Source organism: Penicillium crustosum (assembly GCF_028827405.1).
Source record: "Penicillium crustosum strain IBT 35664 chromosome Unknown utg000002l_segment0_segment0, whole genome shotgun sequence".
In the NCBI taxonomy this organism is placed as follows: Eukaryota; Fungi; Ascomycota; class Eurotiomycetes; order Eurotiales; family Aspergillaceae; genus Penicillium; species Penicillium crustosum.
In genome coordinates, this window is record NW_026623123.1 from 7,373,002 (window position 1) to 7,392,570 (window position 19,569).

A 19,569-nucleotide genomic window follows, 5' to 3' on the forward strand; every position below is an offset into this window, starting at 1 on the left:
TTTTATATATACATAGTTGATAGTTATATATATGCTACTGTCTATATTACTTATATCTATTAGGTTTCTATCTCTGGAGTTATCTCTTCCAAGTTTCTAATATACAATTTATTCCCTTCTACTCTCTGTATAATAACCCACGTAGCATATATATATCCCTGTGTGGTATATTGGCCTACGCTAGGGAGAAGTCTCCTCCCTTTTTCTTCTTTTTTTTTCTTTCCATCTTCTCCCCTTGAGAATCTAGACACCCAGACATCCAAAATCCAAAAATTATCTTTTTATTACTTCTTCTAATCTCTCCCAACTCATCGTATATCCCTCCGACATCCCCGCATTGTCTTTTTTTCCCTTCCCATTTGTCCACCGCCCGGCAACCCGGGACCCCCCTGAAGTAGTTCAAGCCCCCCCCTGACGAACTTCACGAACTTGACGAATCTCCAAAAGTGACTGCTAGTCTGCCCTTTTTGCGGATTCAATAGATTCTTGTTCCTTGGAGCCACATTTTTATGAGTGTGGTGGACGCCAAAAATAAAACAAAAATACTCATTTGTGAGTTTGCTTCCTGTTCTTCAATGCGCATGATTCCTGATCGTTCTAGGTCAATTGAAATAATGTTTCTTAGTCTACTACTTTGAAACTCTCGAGCCCTCCCGATTACGAAGCTATGTATTGAGACGGATAAGGGGTTTTCAAAACCAAGGATACTCCACGAGACATACGACCACATCGACACTCCAAACTTGCGAAGAATGAGCGAAGACACACAGGACCTGGTTGTCAATACCCATTTCTCTCTCCTATTGTGCCTGTCCAGTCGCGTGTAGTGCCTCGAGGGTACACGATTTCAGACCAGACTCGATATATTTTGAACCTTCACCGTTATTCCGCCGTTTTGCGAAAATGATTCACCACGCAGCAATGGATGATGATCCCAATTCATCCTACCTCAGACGTCCTTCCGGTCCCTTCGTATCAGAATCGCCGTCTGGGCCGCCTCATAATCGACCTTCCTCTCGTTCCTCGCGGCCTAGTTCTCGGACTCGAATGGCCAAGCCGCCAGGTGCGGTCACCCCCAATGGTCTAGGTGTTCTTACAGAGAATGTGGCAAACTTGTCTCCGGAGGGTCTCGGGGCGACCAGCCCTATCAAAGAAGGGCTAGGCAGTTTAAATCGTTGGTCCCAGTCAACGGCATCTAGCAAAAGTCCTTCGGAGTACATCGGTCATCATCGTCGAGGTAGCTCGAAAATGTCAATGTCAGGTTACAACCGTGGACGGGGGAGCCACAGCCCCCAACATGTGCAAGGGTTGAATGGGTTGCCAGTGCACGATCTGCCGGGGCTGGAGAAGTCGGCCATATTCAACCATGACTCAACATCACAACAACTCGATCTCTCATTTGCGGCCTCAAACCATCTTTTTCAGCCCTCAACCCATAGCCTCAAAACGGATATACCAACATCTCGGTCCAGTGGGGGATCCATTTCTTTAAATGACGGGGAAGGAGACCCAGCGGCCATCCAACATGGACAAACCCAAAAGGTGATGTTGTCAAAGGCACTCCAGAAAGCAAATACGGCGGTTCTTCTCGACAACGCTGCCAATTTTGAGGGTGCTATGGAAGCTTACACCGATGCTTGCAACTTGCTACAGCTTGTCATGGTTCGTAGCAATGGAGGAGACGAAGAGAAACTCAAACTTCAAGAAATCCGAGATACATATATGCTCCGAGTCACGGAACTTCATCGTATGGACTTTCCTCTCCCGGAGAGCGACGACAAAGCTCTTCCAGATCGACCCCTTAGCCAAGAGTCATTTGGAGAATTGCTTCGCTCGACAAATGATGGATCCCATATTGAGAGCCCGCAGAACTCGCCTCGTTCCAGCTTTGGTTTCCATCAGATCCCACTAGAAGAGACAAGGGGATTTTCCCTGGAAGCAGTTCCCCCTCGGCGACAATCCTTGAGGCCGTCCGCTCTGGAAGATCAACCCCGATCTATAACATTGCCGGTGGGCATTCAGGAGGAGAACCATGAATCCACTTCATGGTTGGATACAATTGATGAATCGGGTGCTTCCTCACCCTCATCGGCAAACTCTAAGGCTTCATCGGTGTACCTTCGTCGCCGGACAAGCCGTCGCCTTAGTAATGACACCGAGGCTGAGTTTGATGCGGCCCTCGATGCGGCCGTGGAAGCTGCATACGATGAAGGTCTGGAGCCGGTACTGGAGCACAGAGAAGAGGAAAGAGATGATGTTGTTTCAAATGCTCGCAGGAACATCGAATTAGCGAAGCAAAGAGTGCGCGAGGCAGAACAGGAAGCAGAGGCGATGAATCGTGACCGTGAACTCCGCCGGATCCAGGAACAGACAACCTTTGGGGATGACCCTGTTACCCGTACTTCGGCGTATCTGGACGATGAAGCAGAGGAAGAGGAGCGTTTGCTAGAAGAGATGACCAAGGGCTACGTAATGGATGACTTTGAGTTCGGCATTCAGTCCAAGTCAGCACTTCCCCGAGAATCCGATTCTAGCAACATGTCTGGGAGGACCTGGGAAAGCTCCACAACGTCCAATGCCGCAAGCAATGGGGGTGCACTGTCTACGCTTGCAGAAGATGATGTCTTGCCACTAGGTGACCTAAGGCCCGAACCATATGCCATGCCCTCTTCTCCTCCGTCTTCGGCTTTGCCGCCCCTGCCAGCGTCATCCGACTTCCCGGCTCCTTCAAAGCGGGCCTCGATATCAAACCGTGCTGGCTCTATCGGCTCACTCGCCTCGTCCACTGGTCCAGGGGTGCGAGCCCGGAGACTATCCAGTCACACTCGTGAACTTAAAATCGAGACCAATACCCGCTCCTCTCGCGCTAATTCCAATACATCATCGGCCTTGGACAACACTGCAACCCCACTAGCAAACCGCCCGCCACCGTTGCCGAAAGACGAACCTTCTGCTCTTGGGGCACGTTCCACCTTGCACCCAACACAACGCAACCCGTCGGTGGGCTCTTTCACAGACCACGTAAACCTCTCCAAAGCTCGTACTCATGAAGATGATGAGAATGACCTGCCACCCCTGCCGCTGTCAGCGCGGCCCATGGGCAAAGTACCCTCGGCCCCGGATGGGTTGAACAAACTTCATTCCAACACAAAGCCTTTCCGAGCTCGGAATGCTTCTGTCCCGATTCAGATCCCAGACATATGTCCGGAATCCCCAAGCTCCCCGTGGAACGGCGCATTCCCTGACACTCAAAGGGGCGCGACTAGCGGCGTTCCTGTTTTGCCCACACCGACCCTAGCCAATTTTAACTTCAATCAAAGTGGACTGCCAAGTGGTGGATTAAACCTATTTGGCAGCAACATTCACTCACCTACAGCTCTTGGTCGTCCAAATTCGTTGGTGGCCAACGCCCCGCTTCCTCTGGAGCCATGTCCGGAGGGTTTCCTGCTTCGCCCATTTTGGCTAATGAGATGTCTCTACCAGACACTCGCACATCCCCACGGTGGCTATCTGTCAGAGAAGCTCTTTATTCCTCGAGATGTCTGGCGTGTGAAAAATGTCAAACTAAAGGCCCTTGAAGAGAAAGTGTCCAACTGCGATCTTCTGACCGCCGCCCTGCTCAAGTTGGCCCAAGTCGACACATATGACGCAGATGCGGTTCTGGAGGAGATGCAGGCGCTTGATACTGTACTTGACCAAGTCCAGGCTACCTTGACTAAGAAATTAGGTAGTGATGTCGGTGTCCAGGCATCAATGCCATTGTTTAAGCCCACTGCCACGCCGGACGAACCTGTTCAACCGGAAGTTGCGCCGAACAAGTCATACTTGACATGGAAAAGACTACGCGCAAAAACTTCCGGGCTTGGGACAACCACTGCGGTTCCAAGTGCTCGAGAAAGCAACAAAGACAACCTGCTCCTCAATTCTGTCCCGATGACATCCGTACATGGAACACCTGCTAAACGCAATGTTACCCAGCTTGAGTTCTCTGGGCCCAACGCAAACTACATGGGGGCATTGGCGCGGCTTTTTGATGCTGCGCAAGTGTTAGGTAAGACTTTTTTTTCGTCCGTAGATTTTTGGTGCCGTTCTAATCCATTACCAGAACAAATTGCTCAGCAGGTTGAGGACCCTGGACTGAAACATTCGTCTAAAACCCACGTTGGCCTGGAACTCAGCACACGACATGCTGCTGAGTTCTTTGGATTTTACATTTGCCGGTTCGCACTGGGTGATGTGAGCTTAATGCTCGACAAGTTCATCAAGCGAGGTAGCGAGTGGGTGTTGGTTTAGGAAGTATATGAAGCCATACGACAATCCCCCCCTTCTTTTTTTTTCGAAGCCAGTGGAGTCCTGGAGTTTTCCAGCGTCTCTTTTGATATTTCTGATGTCCATATTTGATCTCTCTCCCCGCGTCTTTTGAGATACCATGATTTTAACCCGTGAGTTATTTGATGATTTAAGAACATAATTGTCATGAGAAGGGATTGTACTTAACGCTGTTTGTTTCTTGCTCATATAAACTGGTTATTTTGGTGATCTTGCCTCAGTGCGAGCCCTAACGACACACTCTAATGCATATCACACACATACACACCCCTTCAATCCAATTCTTTTGGTTCTTACAAGCACTATACTGTGTTCGCGTTCCTATATACAAAGATCTTTATCATTATGGTCTAACACAAATTCCATCATCAAAACTATGCAGGTCAGAGGCACATATTGGCCGATCGAAGACAAATCTGTCGTCGTCTCTCTGCATCCCGGATAATCTCAGCTGACAGCTTCAGGCTAGGCGCTAAGTGTGCATACCTCTCTACCTCGTTTACCACTTCCGCAATGATCGCATCTATCTGTGAAGCGGGAGGGAGCAGGGTAGAGAGGGTGGGTGACATCGTGGCGCCCATTATCAGCAAGGTCTGTGATACCATTGACAGGGCGCCCTGCCACAGGTATGGAAGGTGGCCTTCGCGGTGGCTGGTTACATGCTCTAGCTGGCGGAGTGTAGCATCCAAACATCGCCGGCAAGACTCTTTCACCCCGGGATCCGCTCCAGCCTGTTCATTCTCAAAAACAGCCAAGATATATGGCCGATATATAATGGTACGGCATGCATTGTAGCGAAGTCTCAGCACCGTTTGAACCGGATTGGAAATAGGCTTTGAGGTCAAAGGGAATTGAACGGGCCGGGGAAGGCTGTCGTACCACTGAGACAGCTGGAAGTCGAGCTCGGATGCAATCGGGCCCAATGAGGCGAGAGTGTGAGTACTGTCTTTCTGATAAATGATGTGGCTGACGCGGTTGAGGAGTCTTCGTAGCGCAATCTCTGCCAGGAAATACCAGAGTTCGTCACGCCGAACAGCCAGCTGGGAGTCCACCGGGCGTGACGAACCCTGGTATTTCCTGGCTATCCGACGCTCTTCGGTCTCATTCTGGTCCCCGTCTTCCTCCTCTCCGTCATCCTCATCTTCTTCCTCAAACCCTCCTGGTAGATCCACGAGTTCTTCAAAGTTGACAATGCCAGAATGGGGGAGATCTAATTCTGCGAGAAGATCGCTTTCAAACAATAAAGCATTCCAGTATACCCTCACACTCAGCTCTCTCCACTGAGTCGGGATTCGATTTGGACTGCCAAACAACAACTGCAATTTCATGCTCACACTGGATAGCAAGGTCCAGGCTTCCAGGGGTCGCACAAGATAGAATAGGTAGGCAGAGGCCATAACCATGCACTGCGTCGCAACCACGGTGTTTCGCATCATAACGGACGGTAGGAAGCTCCACGCAGCGGCAAAATATGGAAGCCCCGGCGGTTCACAATCTGGTGATACAAACGAGATACTGCCACTATGACAGGCGCTTCCTAGGGCCAAGACCAGAAGGACAAGACAACTCATGGGTCCTTCCTGAAATCCTTGCGCGAGAGATGATTGATAATATCGATTCCATGTGTATGGGTTCACGCAGGCGTACCAAACGTTTCCATGGTTGAAAAATGCCTGAGCATATGTGGATGCATTTGTCAAATCAAAACCTGAGTTTGGAGTCAGCCGCAATGGTTCGCGAGCCATCTCCAATTGAAGAAGGTGCTGTGGATCACAGGCCCCAGAGACCAAGTCCCGAATTAGGGGCCATTGGAGAAGATGAAGAGCAGGAGTGGTATGCATCTTGGGCATTGTAGAGATGCTTAGACTAGCGGGTAAGTTGACCCAGGAACCGAGTCCAACAGCAGACAACCTTCCATGGACTGGCAAGCCGCTGGATGATGTTTTCGTTGACGGATCATCGCTACCGAGATTTGTATCGTTGCTGGTGGCCGGGGAAGTAGCGGACAAGGCCAAATGTGACCCTTGGTTTGGTAAATTCGAATATAGCAAACTCTCAATTCTGGCCAAATGATCTAGGATGAGCTTGTCGCCAGCGTCGAGTTTGATACCGGGTTCTCGATAGACACATTCCGCATTCAAATCGGAGCAGAGTTGACACTTGGGACGAGCCCCATTGCATCGGGTCTTGCGTAGCCGACATATTTGACACTAAATCCAAGTCAAATCTGCCCCGGTCAAATCTGCCAGAGGCGCTTACAGCTATTGTTGCCCGTCTCCTGGGATATTCAGTAGCTTCTGTATTGGAGCGCTTTTTCTTGCCGATGGAATTGTCGCTAACTGCATAGTCCCCCATGGGGTCTACCGTTTCGTTTTCTGGGGGCAGATTCATTGTTCAAAGCTGAGACTATGTCCAGTTGTATCTAACGTTGCATTCCAGTCCAAACCGAGGGGTTGGTCGGCATGACGGGCATCAGACCATGCTTGAAAATGAGTAGAGACAAAAAGAGAGGGATATCCAAGGAATGATGCGGAGAATCTGGGGCATAGGTATTAATATATAATACAATATGGGGTTCTAATAAAAATCCATTCAAGTCTTTCATGTGTTCGTGCTTGTATAATTAGTTGGCCTAACTCGATGCGGGGGTGAGTCCGTGGCAGGTTGAGCATAGAACCCCTGCGGCTGTGACATTGGAGGGGCAAAATGACAAGATAATCAAAGCACAAGGGAATTAGTAAAGATATATATATATATATATTAGCATATGCACGAAATATAGACAGACAAATATAGAATTGTAGTAGAGTACAGACTCAAAGAGTAGATGGTTGATATTCAATGTCACATGTGGTCCACGTGCACGCGTCCCAAACAAACGCGTCGATCTTTCTTTTTTGTAGCGCAACCCATTGTGGCTCCCATAACATATACTACGTTGGTTCTCAATTTATTCAATCATGCCTCGTCCTGCCCCTAAACGAAGTCGTACAGTGGGAAAGAGTCAACCCAAAAAAACCGCGAAAGAAGAGTCAACGCAACAAATTGACCCCAATGTCGCCGAATCGCCTATACAGCCCGAGCGCGGATCAGCCTTGGATCCGAGACAGGCGCTACGCAGTCAAACACCCTTGACCAAAAGTTACGAACAAGCAATTGAATCTTCACCCACTGGGGACCGGCCAGGCACCGGCAGTCGACCTGGAACCGGCAGTCGTCCCCCTACCAGATCGCGTGGATATTCCTCGACACTATCATTTGCTGGACGCAAAGGCGACACAAGCTCCCGAGTTCCTGGAACGCCTGGATTTGATAATTCGGTTCTAAGCAACTTCAGGCGGCGGCCGCGGCAGCAGAGCATTCTACAGATGATGCAAGCCGACGATGGCTCTTCCGATCTTGACGATGATGACTTCCTTGGTGGGCTTAGCCCCAATGATGAATCAACACCACTGAATCTCTCTCGGGGAAAGTCACTACTTCTCAAGCCAACTGAAAAGTCATCCCCGTCACCGTCCGAATCGCCGCTCTCGTCCGGTGGATCGCGCAAGCGCAAGCGCATGACTCAAGAGATCCAAGTACCACAGTCGCCTGTGAATATGGTAAAAGATACCCCAACTGCGACACCGATTCAACGTGACAACTCTCGACATGACGTTGGTGACGAACTTCCTGGAGATGAGGTGGTTGAACCCGACGACGAGGAAACCGAGGATCAGGAGGATGAGATTGAAAGGGTCGAGGCTACACCGCAGTCCCAACAATTCTCAGAAATAATGAGCCAGACTATGTTACCACCGGCCAGCAGTCCTGCTGGCTCCGCTACACCTGGTGACTCCACACCGCGACCTGTTCAGAGGAAAAATTCCAAAGCCCCAAGTCATCTATCGACAGCAAACCTACAAGACAAGCTTTTACCACGTCGCCGGCGCAGACTCCGCGCCATCAATGATTACAGCGACGAAAGTGATGATCAGCATGACGCCGCATCTGGTGACGAGGACGAGCTGAACTATCCCTCACAAAGATCGTCCGGGCGACGGGCAGGGAAAAACAAGCCCCGACCATTATCCACCGCCCGCAACCCGAAGCAGAAGAAGATTAAAGAGAAGAAAATTAAGGACAAATCGTCGGGTCCAAAAGAACCAGCTACATATTCACGATCTCAAGCGAGTGGGGTCAACAAAGAAAACGAAGCCGTTCTATCATCACCATCCTCTTCTCCATTGTCCTCACCACCTGAGTCCGATGTCTCTGATTCCGAATCTATGGGAACAGAGGCCACTCGTTGTGTGAGCGATGAATTGCGTGCGGCAGTTAAGAAGTTTGCAGAAGTGGACCAATGGGAGATGGAATTTGAAGATGTATCTGCTTCCGAGAGTTAGCCCTTGAGATTGTTCTAATTCTACAAATTATATGAATACTTCGAATAATATGATATGGATGATTGATGTTCATGGGAAATGCGTTTGGATCCCGCATACAAAAGAATTTCTAAGCCCCGCAATGTAACCTCGTCTCCGATGGTAAACATATTAAATCACGACCCTTTCTTTCTCCCTTTCTCTTTCTCTTTTCTCTTTTCTTTTCTATCTCCAAAATATTCGAATATTCATTCAATATGACAACTGTGGATACCATTCTCACTGCCAAGTATCCGGCTAAGGCCCATGCTCGTCGTGTCGCTGAGTCTCTGAAGGCCCGGCATGGCGGGGCCGGAGTTATCTACCTCGAGGCTCAAAAAACTCGATTGATCGAGGATAGCGACGAGGATATGCCATTTAGGTAATACGCCATTTCTAGAGGATCTGGATCGGTACTAACCCAGTCTAGGCAACGTCGTCCTTTCTTCTATCTCACTGGATGTCTTTTGCCCAATGCCGCCGTGGTATACGATGCAGTCAAAGATGAATTGACTCTGTTCATTCCACCGATCGACCCAGAGTCAGTCATTTGGTCTGGTCTTCCTCTGTCTCCAGAGGAGGCTGCCAAACTCTACGATGTAGATCGCGTTCTGTTCACAACCGATGTGAATTCGACATTGGCGTCGATCGCCTCGAACCACAATGGACAAACGGCTGCTTTTGCAATCGCCGAACAGGTGTCAGAGGGCACAAGCTTCCAGGGCTTCGCTGAAACAAATACTGCCGCCCTGAAGACTGCCATCGAGGAGACTCGTGTCATCAAGGATGCGTACGAGGTTGCGCTTTTGCGAAAGGCAAACGATATCTCGACCAAAGCGCACATCGCTGCTATCCAGGCCTCCAAGACCGCGACTAACGAGCGCGAGATCGAAGCTGCCATCATCGGCACTTGCATTGCCAATGGGTGTCGCGAGCAGTCCTACCACCCCATCGTTGCTGGAGGTGAAGGGGGTGCTACTCTTCACTATGTTAGAAACGATGTCGACCTGGTCGACCCCATCACTAAGAAGCGGAAAAATAACGTTCTCATCGATGCCGGTGGTGAGTACCAGACTTACTGCGCCGATATCACACGTGTGATTCCTCTGAATGGACGGTTTGCGCCTGAGACCCGTCAGATTTACGAGATTGTCCTCCAGATGCAGACAGAATGTATTGCGATGCTTAAGGAAGGCGTGCGCTGGGATGACGTACATGCGCTGGCACATCGCATTGCTATCCGTGGCTTGTTGAAGCTGGGTATCCTGCGCGGATCCGAGGACGAATTGTTCGAGAAGCGTGTCAGCGTGGCCTTTTTCCCCCATGGCCTCGGTCACTACCTGGGAATGGACACCCATGATACCGGTGGTAACCCCAACTATGAGGACAAGGATACCATGTTCCGCTACCTGCGTGTTCGCGCTAACCTGCCTGCTGGCTCTGTGGTCACCGTTGAGCCCGGTGTAAGTACTACCCCTTGAGTCTCCTCTTCCCCAACGCCCAATTCTTATCATGTTCCCAGATCTATTTCTGTCGCTTCATCATCGATCCCATCTTGAAGGCGCCCGAGACCGGTAAGTACATCGATACCGAGGTCTTGGAGCGGTATTGGAGTGTGGGAGGAGTGCGCATCGAAGACAACATCCACATCACCAAGGATGGTTCCGAGAATCTAACCACGGCCCCGAAAATCATCGAGGAGGTGGAGAGCCTGGCCTTATAGAAAGCAGCCACCCTGCGGTTATTGACAAGATTTTGCCCCCGGCCCGTTCAAGGACGTTCATATCAAATTATGATAAGAAGGCCATTGATCCTCGGATATGTGATTGTACGATTGGTGATAACTAGATGTCTCTTCTACGCTTGCGCGCACTTCCTTTGACCTCATCCACCGATCCATTCTTCAACTTGCGATCCATAATGATATTCAAAACATCAAAGGAAAACTCCGGCACTTCAATGCACAGCTTCCTAAAGTCATCCCCAACCTCCTGGCGCAGCACGTGGGCTTGGTTCGCCCAGTAAGTTGCCACAGGCTTCCGAATAGTAGTGTCTGCTGTTGGTGTATGAGTGTATACGTAACGGGCATATGAAAGCTCCGCATTAGGTGAGCTCTGAACCTTATGAATCTTGCTATGGGCAATACGCTGGAGCGTTGGCAGGCCCAGCTTCTCTGCCAGAGTGTAGATGCGCGCATGGCGCAGCAACTCCTCACCACTTTTGTCTTCGGCTGTTTCCCCGGGTGTTTCTGTTTGAGCCACGGTGTAATCACGCGTATACTGGAACTGAAGGAAGCAACTGAAGGCATCGACATTCTCTTCTGGCAGGGTGATGCGTCGCTATTAATCACAACCAATTAATATGAGAAATCTACCTGGTGTCAGATATGAACGAATGAACTCACCGGGCCGGACGCTTGAAATTTTCCAACCAACTCGGCTAGTAGTGGCGCTTCCATCAAGAGGGACTGATGAGCTGTCATAACAGTCTCATCGTCCCCTTGCCCAACGATAATCTCAACGATGGGTGAAGTCAGGAAGCTAGAAGTGGTTGTGAGCTGGCGAGTAATGATTGGGATAATGGCAGTTGAAGCCATTTTGAACCACAAAAAAAACAAAGGAATTGTGTCGCAAATGTTTGGGAAAAGAATGCTCACTCAAGAAAGTTGAGCCCCGAGTTCTTCTTTGCCGTGGCAGGTGGCTCTGGCTCTGTCTGCACATTTTGAAGTGTCGCATCTTGTTGCGCAGGCTCGGGTTCAGCTTGGTTTGTGTCCTGTGTTCCTCCCATCTCTACCTCGTTGGAATTGTGGTTTGCAGTGGCAGTCGCATTGGGTTCGGGTTGTGTTGATTCGGGGGTTTCGCCAGGAACCCTAACTTGGGGAATTTGTGATGTACCCATTGTTGAATGAAATACGAGTCAATTGATAGTATAGGATGGTAAGAAGAGAGAGATAGAGTGGTAGACAGAGAGAGAAAGAGACCAAACCTGGGGGCAGAGATCTAAAGCGGAGAAACACAATTGCAGGTGACACAGAAGCTTAGAGCTTACATATGTGTATATATGACTTTATATATATGTATATATTTCCATGGTCTACTTTCTACTTTCTACCTTCTACTTCATACTTTACCTTCTTTGATTTCAATCTAATTTCTACTCTACATATCTCTCTACTCCGTATATACTCCCCAAATCCAGGAACCGCAGCTCCACAGGACGTCATTTGCCGCATTTGCCCGCATTTTTAACGCGCCAAGGGAAAACAAAACAGACTGCAGATCTCTAAAAACCCTGAGATTTTGAAAGAATCTACTATGATGCACAGTTATGGAAGTATGGAAGAACTAGAATCAAGGACTGAGCAAGATGATCAATACTTGCTCACCGCAGTCGATGCCGAGCTGTTACAAGAGATTCTCAAACACAATCTCTCACATCGGTCGGGTGAAAAACGGAAATTCAGGTTTCAGGACCTGAAATTCACCCGGCAACTGAGTACTTTTCAAAATCTGGGGACCACTGCCCCCCAGTTTCATGGCTTTTTTGTTCTCTTCTGGATGGGGGTGACTCTGATGTTGTTCAGGCTTGCTGCCAACAATTGGAGAACATATGGCAGCATATGGGGCAAGAATGAGATTATCCGTCTCATGATGGATAAAGATGTCATGGTCCTCGGGCTGACTGACTTGCTTCTTTGTTGGTCTACGGGGTTTTGTCTGATACTACAACGAGTGGTACTCAAGGGATATATTCGCTGGAACGGTCTCGGTTGGCTCTTTCAGAATGTTAGTCTCAAAGGTTTTGACCCCCTCCACTCCCCTATTACATTGCTGACCTATGCAGATCTGGCAAACTACATACCTTGGTGTCGTTATATGGTGGGCATACCATCGTGATTGGCCGTGGACGCACACTGTCTTTATCGTATTACACTGCTTGGCTATGCTGATGAAGCAACACAGCTATGCAGCTTACAATGGCTACTGTATGTTAATTTCCATTCAGTCATTGAGCAGGTGCTAATGAGGGCAGTATCGGAAATGTATCACAAACGAAATATGTTGAAAGCAAGTCTTAGCCAAACCAGAGGGAAAGAAAGAGGACATCCTACTTCTGCCAAAATGGGGTACTCTTCTGCAGTTCATACGGAGCTCAATGCCGAAATCACAGACCTCAAGAAGAAAGACTTTAGTCAACGCTCTTCTGAACTCCAAAACTATTCTCGGTCCTGTGAAACTGACCAGCTTTTATCTCTTATTGGAACGATCGAGACCGGCATTCCACTTGAACCGAGCCAGGTGAAATCCCTCAGAGAGCTTCTTGAGCAGGAGATCGAGGTATTATCTGAGGGATTAAAGGGCCGGTGTTCACTAACCAATAATCACTATCCTCGAAACTTGACATTAGGAAATATCTGCGACTTTATGGCACTGCCCACATTGGTCTATGAACTTGAATACCCGCGGACGAAGAAGATCGATTGGCTCTATGTCGCAGAGAAAACACTGGCCACGTTCGGCATCATTGTGGTTATGATCGCAGTCTCACAATCGTGGATATACCCGGTGGTAATGGACACGGTTCGTATGAAAGAGGAGGGAATGACCGCACAGCAGAGACTCCGGGAATTCCCCTGGGTTCTCGGTGACTTGCTTTTTCCGTTCATGATGGAGTATCTACTGGCGTTCTACGTGATCTGGGAATGTGTGGTGAGTCTCTCTAGCTGTCTGCTACCTTGATTTATTGCTAAGTTCATCTAGCTCAATGCTGTAGCCGAGATCACCATGTTTGCAGATCGGGGGTTCTATTCCGACTGGTGGAACTCGGTCTCGTGGGATCAGTTCGCGCGGGATTGGAACCGTCCTGTCCATAACTTCTTGTTTCGGCATGTATACCATGGCTCCATTAGCGAGTACCGTTTGTCACGGGTATCTGCCAGTCTCATTACTTTTCTCTTATCTGCATGTGTACATGAACTGCTCATGCTGTGCATCTTTCGGCGGCTCCGAGGTTACCTACTAATCCTTCAGATGTCTCAACTGCCGCTTGTTGCCCTAAGCCGGACTCGCCTGATGCGAGGTCGCCGTTTGTTGGGCAATATCATCTTTTGGCTGGGCATTTTTACGGGGCCAAGTCTGTTGTGCAGCTTATACCTGATCATTTGATTTGGTATGGTATCTAGATATCCATGGATAGTCACTGTTTCAATAATACCTTATGCTTGATCTGATATTCCACGGTCATATAAACATCTGTAAAGAAATCATCCACATCCACATAATTTATGGGGCTACAATGCGCCTATATGTTGATTTGATGCATATTGATTTATTGTTGTACAACCAAAGACATAGAGATGGCGTCTATTTACTTTGCTGGAGCACAGACCCTTATACTCCCGAGGTCTCTCTCTCTCTCTCTCTCTCTCTCTCTCAACTCCTTCAACTATATCTAAATGGCATCCAATCCACCAGCTGCCTGCTGCACTATTGGCGTTAAACATGAAGGCGAGGCCAAGGGTCAACTCCAACAAATCGGCGACGGTCCATACTTCTGATCCTCTAGAGATAGACTACAGTTTCGCTGACGGTCGTAGTCGAGGTCTACATTTCACACCCCGAGCGTTCTACCAAGCATGCCATCCTACTACTCACCAATGTAATCGGTCACCGCTTCATTAATGCACAGCTTATTGCAGACCAGCTAGCCGCAAATGGTTACTTGGTCGTCATGCCAGACCTATTCCACAGTGATCCGGTGCCGTTGAAGAACCGCCTCGCTAGCTTCGATCTGATGAACTGGCTAAAAGGTCCTCCGGGTCATCTGCCAGGTCGTGTAGAACCTGTGGTCCAGGCGATACTGAAGGAAATGAAGTCCAACATGGGCTGCGAGCGGGTCGGGGCTGTTGGATATTGTTTTGGGGTATGTTCATGTCCCGTGTATGTTTTACTGTTGCCCGAGTTGACAGATACAGGCAAAATACGCTGTCCGACTGCTCCAGCCAGGCCTCTGCGATGTTGCTTATGTGGCACACCCCAGTTTTGTCGACGAAGAAGAATTAAAAGCCATCCAAGGCCCGCTGTCCATTGCTGCGGCTGGTAAGTCATTACATATGATCCGGCCACAGCGTCTCGACTAAATATTGATAGAAACCGACTCAATCTTCCCGGCCTCAAAGCGCCATGAATCCGAGGATATCCTCGCCAAAACTGGCCAGCCGTACCAGATCAACTTGTTCAGTGGCGTTGAGCATGGCTTTGCTGTCCGTGCAGATATCACCAACCCGACAATCCGCTTTGCTAAAGAGTCTGCCTTTTTACAGGCAGTCGCATGGTTTGATCAGTACCTCTAATCAATCGGGGAGGTAAATATCTAGCATAGTAACAATAAAACTTGATTGAAATCCACACTGGGTTAGGTTCGCCTTGAGAAGCGGCAGATTTACATGTATTGAAGACAAAAAAAAAAAAAAACATATGCAATGCCGTCCATAACAATTGTATTCCTTACATCTTCTCGTGGGTAGCCATAAGGGAACCTATCATTTGTTAGAAACTGCAATTCCTGCCATACCGACGTGGTTATGAACTTACCAATGAATGTAGTAACCAAACGAGACCGAACTTGACAGATGTCCTCCGGGACCAACCAAATGGTGGCACCCATCTTTCTAGCGATACTGATAGAAAGCTTAGCGTTTGCATAAGCCTCTTCGTCGGTCCGACCGGGTGTGACCAAGTCGTAATCCACATAGCTACTCTTCATGCCGTTGAGCACATCAAGGAGGAAGACTCCAGATCCAATAGACTTGTCTTTGAAGCTGCGTATCGTAGAAGATTTGCCGCCACTGCTAGACATGTCATTGGCCCAGCGGATCATCTCAGTGTCAGTAATTTCGCGTTTGCCCAGCCGTTGGGCCAGCGCAGAGAGTGTGTTGGTGATATCACGGCGCATCAGCTGCCACACCAATCCGAGGGTGAGAGTTCGTTGGCCATCAGTGATATCAGCGCCCTGGACGCCGACAAGAGAGAAACCATTGTGCTTCCCAAGTTCGATCGCATAATTGGTATTTTCAACGGCCTTGAACCGCATCAATTCACCACCAGACGCTGGTGGCTTGTTGACATGTCTCCAGTTCACGCTTCCGGGAATGACCTTGTCGTATGCCTGCAACAAAATAGAGCCATCGCGTAGGTCATCAAAGAGCGAGTTGACCGCAGGCTGAACATCCAACGAATTCAACCATAGAGTGAAGACTCGGGCCTCTCGCTCACCCTCAGCGTCAAAGTCTTCAACTTCAAGCTTTTCCTCCTCCGTGATCGGGTCCAGTCCTGGGTGGGTATTGAACAGGTTGGCGACAAAGGCAAGGTTCAGTTTGGGATTTCCGGCAACCAGTGAGGTTGGGGTCAGGAACTTGCGGCAGTCCAGCGAATCGGCGTTCTGGAGGACCTGCTCAGCCCGCTCAAGCAAGTCTCGAGTTTGGAGGGGGGAACGCGAGCAAACATCGGGTGCCAATTGGTTAAGGAGAACGGTGTAGTTCTCGCCATCCTTGACATCGGTAGAGAAGTTCGTCACCCTGGATCGGTTAGTCACATGTCTTTCCTTAGTTTTTCTCGCTCGGAGTGGGCATACCGTCTATCCCACTTGGCATTCTTGAGATGATAGTTGAACCAACGAAGGAGAATCTGCTCTGGAGGCAAGCGCAAGAACTGTTCCAGAGTTTCATCTTCATCCAAAAGCCTATAAAGCTCCGGGTGGAGTTTAATATCAATCTTTCCAAGAAGACCACGGCGGATGATTTGCCAGATGAGACCTAGGATGAGATGCTCTCGCACTTCAATGATATCCCCGCTTCCAATGTTAACAACCGAGCATCCGATACCCTTGGCAGAGTTAATAACAATGTTATTGTTCTCGGTCATGTGGAAAGCATTCAGCTGCTTGATCTTCTTCCCAGCCTTATTCAAAACACGCTCATCAATGGTGTCTGGTACGCTGTCGTTGATCAACTTTGCCAGGACCAAACCATCCTTGCACTTATCAAACATCTCGAATGTATCGGTGGGGAAAGGTAGGAGGTTGCCAACGTCCGCATCGCCCGCTAGGACGGCATTGATGTGTCGCGTGAACTCGGTTCGTTCGTCTTCGTTGATCGTATGCGTGACATTGGGAGATGATCCCTGGACATGGATTCGTCCGCCCACACTGCCCTTGGAGACATGCCGAGATGCTCCGGTACCAGCGCCGGCCCCCTGGATCACGGCCGCGGGGGGTAGTTGGTGCGCGGGCACCTTCGGAGGGTGCCGTCCGAAGCTTCGAAACGAGCTGCCATGACGTTAATGTCAGCGGGGTGAGAAAGGGAAGTGGGGAGGTTGTATTACATCAACATAATCTTCGAGTTCCACACGCCGGGAGCTATCGAGTTCCACATCCTTCAATGCTGCGCGCACCACATCATATGGCTGGCGTTCTGATTGTTGGGCGGCTTTGATCGCGGTGGATTCATCAAGATAGCCACGGTCTTCGACGTCCAATCTATTGAATGCATCCTGGAGCGAAAAGATCTCGCCTTGATCAAGCTGCGGAAAACGCCTGTAGTAATCACAATGGTCAGTATATTGTTATATTGAATGGCGAAGAAATGTACTTCTGAAGCTTGAGGGCGTTCATGTTGTCAGAATCACAACCCTGGGGCAAAATAGGTGGGGTGGTCACCCAGGGAAAGACCGGGTTTCGACAAAAAAAAGGAGGAAGGGGTATTTACACCCTGAACAGATCAATTGTGAAGAAGCAAAGAAAGTGAATGATCAGAAGAAATCCGATCCGTGCTAAAGGTGGGCAGTGCAGGGAGGCAGCCAGGTATACACGAACCGAGGGGGGTGGGGGGATGAGCCACACCGTAATGAAAGTACTTGGTTCACGATACAGAGTACATAACGCTAGGGGTATTTTTGTATGGGCACGTAAGTATCATGTCAGTAACGCCGCGTTCTCGTATTTTCGTATTCGGAAAGTTCTTCGAATGACGTCGACACCTTACCTAACAGTATAACCTAGTTAACTAACTAGGTAACCAACTATAACTAGGTAACCAACTGCTAACTAGTGAACTCATATATATTTTATTAGTATGTATATTAGTATGTGATGAAGTATATCATCTGCCTAACCCACTTGTTCTTCTTCCATACTTTGGAATTATGTTGGAGTTCTCCCTGTTACCCAATTAGTGATATATACCCAATTAGTGATATATATCCAATTAGAGATGATATTGGCATTGAAAATGCAATATAGAAATATATATTATTGCATATATATATATATATATATATATATGTATATGTATATGTATATTATTGCATATATATATATATATATATATATATGTATATGTATATGTATATTATTACTCCGTACATATATGAATGATATGAATGTTGATATGGCCACGGGTATACCGGGTATAACGTTGTACAGTGGTGTTCCATGAGTATTTGACCTTGGGTACTTCGGGTCCCACCTTAGGATCTGACCGCCATTCTAGACCGCCTACTGTATTAGTATATTAAATCTCGCGCGTCCTAAACACGCTAGCATATGCGCTGTATATTAACGCGTTTTGAAGAGATTTTCGCACTGTTTTCTTATTCTATATACTAAAACATGCCTCCTATACGTGGGAAAAGAGGCCCAGAGCTTGACTGTCTTACTAGAGCTAAGATCTGTGAACTGCATAGTACCAATGGTTGGGGTGCAACAACTATAAAAAAGAAGCGATTTCCAGATATTCCACGCTCAACTATTCAGTATACTCTTACTCAAGAGTCAAAGCGTCAAAAGCAACAGTCTTTAGCACGCTCAGGGGGGCCAAGGAAGCTTACTGAAGACGACCGTGACCATATATATGAGACTATACAACAAAACCCGTCAATCTTAGTCGCAGACCTACTCGCAGAGGTCGATTATAAGGTTAAACGTACCTCAATTTGGCGGCTGACCCATGAAATAGGCCTTCGAAAGTGGCGGAAAATGCAACGGCCTACTTTAACACCTCTATCTGCTGAAAAACGCCTTACTTGGGCGCGAAGATATGAGCACTTCACTTCTGAGGATTGGGCCCGTGTGTATTGGTCTGATGAGTGTACTATTGAACGTGGTATCGGTCAGCGTCGAGAATGGACATTTACCCGTCCAAAGGACCAGCTTTGGGAGCACGAAGAAGAGGGCCATCAAGTCCAAATGATACCAACCCGTGGAAAACAGATTAAACAGATGTTTTGGGCTGCCTTTTCTGGTCTTCCGCGACGCTCTGGTTTAATTCCATTATTTGGTGATCCTCAGTCTCGCCGCGGTGGTGTTTCATCTCGGACTATTGAAGAGCTTTACCGGCGTGTTCTTCCAATACTTCTTAATAGTATTGATCAAGATGCTATTTTTCAACAAGATAACGCACCGGTATACACTGCCTATATCATTCAGGGGACTCTTAATGAGCTTGGATGTGATATTATGGAGTGGCCTCCCTATTCGCCCGATTTGAATCCAATTGAGAACCTATGGGCGCTCCTAAAGGCCGAAATACTGAAGCGACACCCTGAGCTAATACAGCTCCCAAATAACGAAACTACGCTTGATCTACTAGTCGACGCTGCCCAGGAAGCTTGGGAGGGGCTAGATATTGAGATGTTTAAGCATCTATCTGATACTATGCCTCATAGAGTTGCTGATGTTATTAAATATGAAGGTTGGCATACTAGCTATTAAATTGGATTGAATTTTCGAGGTTTCTGCCTGGCAATATTAAAAGTGGGCCTGCAAAGTGGGCCCACGGCCG

The 19,569-nt window shown here is 48.4% G+C and overlaps 8 protein-coding genes across 8 annotated transcripts; 4 read left to right on the top strand and 4 right to left on the bottom strand.

Annotated features, from left to right (window-relative positions):
• Positions 1-903: 903 nt before the first annotated feature.
• Positions 904-4,324, top strand: N7487_006301 (uncharacterized protein; the record flags this gene model as incomplete). Its single annotated transcript, XM_056874048.1, has 2 exons — positions 904-4,051; positions 4,106-4,324. 2 exons carry the CDS (start codon positions 904-906, stop codon positions 4,291-4,293), a joined length of 3,336 nt encoding a protein of 1,111 aa, XP_056731768.1. The 3' UTR covers positions 4,294-4,324.
• A 388-nt stretch (positions 4,325-4,712) lies between these two features.
• On the bottom strand, positions 4,713-6,720 carry N7487_006302 (Zn(II)2Cys6 transcription factor; the record flags this gene model as incomplete). Its single annotated transcript, XM_056874049.1, has 2 exons — positions 4,713-6,539; positions 6,589-6,720. The coding sequence occupies 2 exons, from the start codon at positions 6,718-6,720 to the stop codon at positions 4,713-4,715; spliced, it is 1,959 nt and encodes a 652-aa protein (XP_056731769.1).
• A 569-nt stretch (positions 6,721-7,289) lies between these two features.
• Positions 7,290-8,714, top strand: N7487_006303 (uncharacterized protein; the record flags this gene model as incomplete). The annotated part of the gene is made up of 1 exon (XM_056874050.1): positions 7,290-8,714. One exon carries the CDS (start codon positions 7,290-7,292, stop codon positions 8,712-8,714), a length of 1,425 nt encoding a protein of 474 aa, XP_056731770.1.
• Positions 8,715-8,950: 236 nt separating this feature from the next.
• On the top strand, positions 8,951-10,455 carry N7487_006304 (aminopeptidase P family protein; the record flags this gene model as incomplete). Its single annotated transcript, XM_056874051.1, has 3 exons — positions 8,951-9,114; positions 9,163-10,195; positions 10,255-10,455. 3 exons carry the CDS (start codon positions 8,951-8,953, stop codon positions 10,453-10,455), a joined length of 1,398 nt encoding a protein of 465 aa, XP_056731771.1.
• A 121-nt stretch (positions 10,456-10,576) lies between these two features.
• N7487_006305 (uncharacterized protein) lies at positions 10,577-11,328 on the bottom strand (the record flags this gene model as incomplete). The annotated part of the gene is made up of 2 exons (XM_056874052.1): positions 10,577-11,071; positions 11,137-11,328. 2 exons carry the CDS (start codon positions 11,326-11,328, stop codon positions 10,577-10,579), a joined length of 687 nt encoding a protein of 228 aa, XP_056731772.1.
• Positions 11,329-11,384: 56 nt separating this feature from the next.
• On the bottom strand, positions 11,385-11,630 carry N7487_006306 (uncharacterized protein; the record flags this gene model as incomplete). Its single annotated transcript, XM_056874053.1, has 1 exon — positions 11,385-11,630. One exon carries the CDS (start codon positions 11,628-11,630, stop codon positions 11,385-11,387), a length of 246 nt encoding a protein of 81 aa, XP_056731773.1.
• A 428-nt stretch (positions 11,631-12,058) lies between these two features.
• N7487_006307 (uncharacterized protein) lies at positions 12,059-15,092 on the top strand (the record flags this gene model as incomplete). The annotated part of the gene is made up of 7 exons (XM_056874054.1): positions 12,059-12,517; positions 12,576-12,717; positions 12,765-13,441; positions 13,493-13,649; positions 14,329-14,654; positions 14,707-14,830; positions 14,882-15,092. Coding segments are annotated over 7 exons (2,088 nt in total), but the record flags the coding sequence as incomplete, so codon positions are not given.
• An 81-nt stretch (positions 15,093-15,173) lies between these two features.
• sac6 (fimbrin) lies at positions 15,174-17,600 on the bottom strand (the record flags this gene model as incomplete). The annotated part of the gene is made up of 4 exons (XM_056874055.1): positions 17,380-17,600; positions 17,114-17,324; positions 16,365-17,023; positions 15,174-16,308 (listed from the first exon to the last, which is right to left on the bottom strand). The coding sequence occupies exons 1-4, from the start codon at positions 17,400-17,402 to the stop codon at positions 15,174-15,176; spliced, it is 2,028 nt and encodes a 675-aa protein (XP_056731775.1). The 5' UTR covers positions 17,403-17,600.
• Between the last annotated feature and the right edge of the window lie 1,969 nt (positions 17,601-19,569).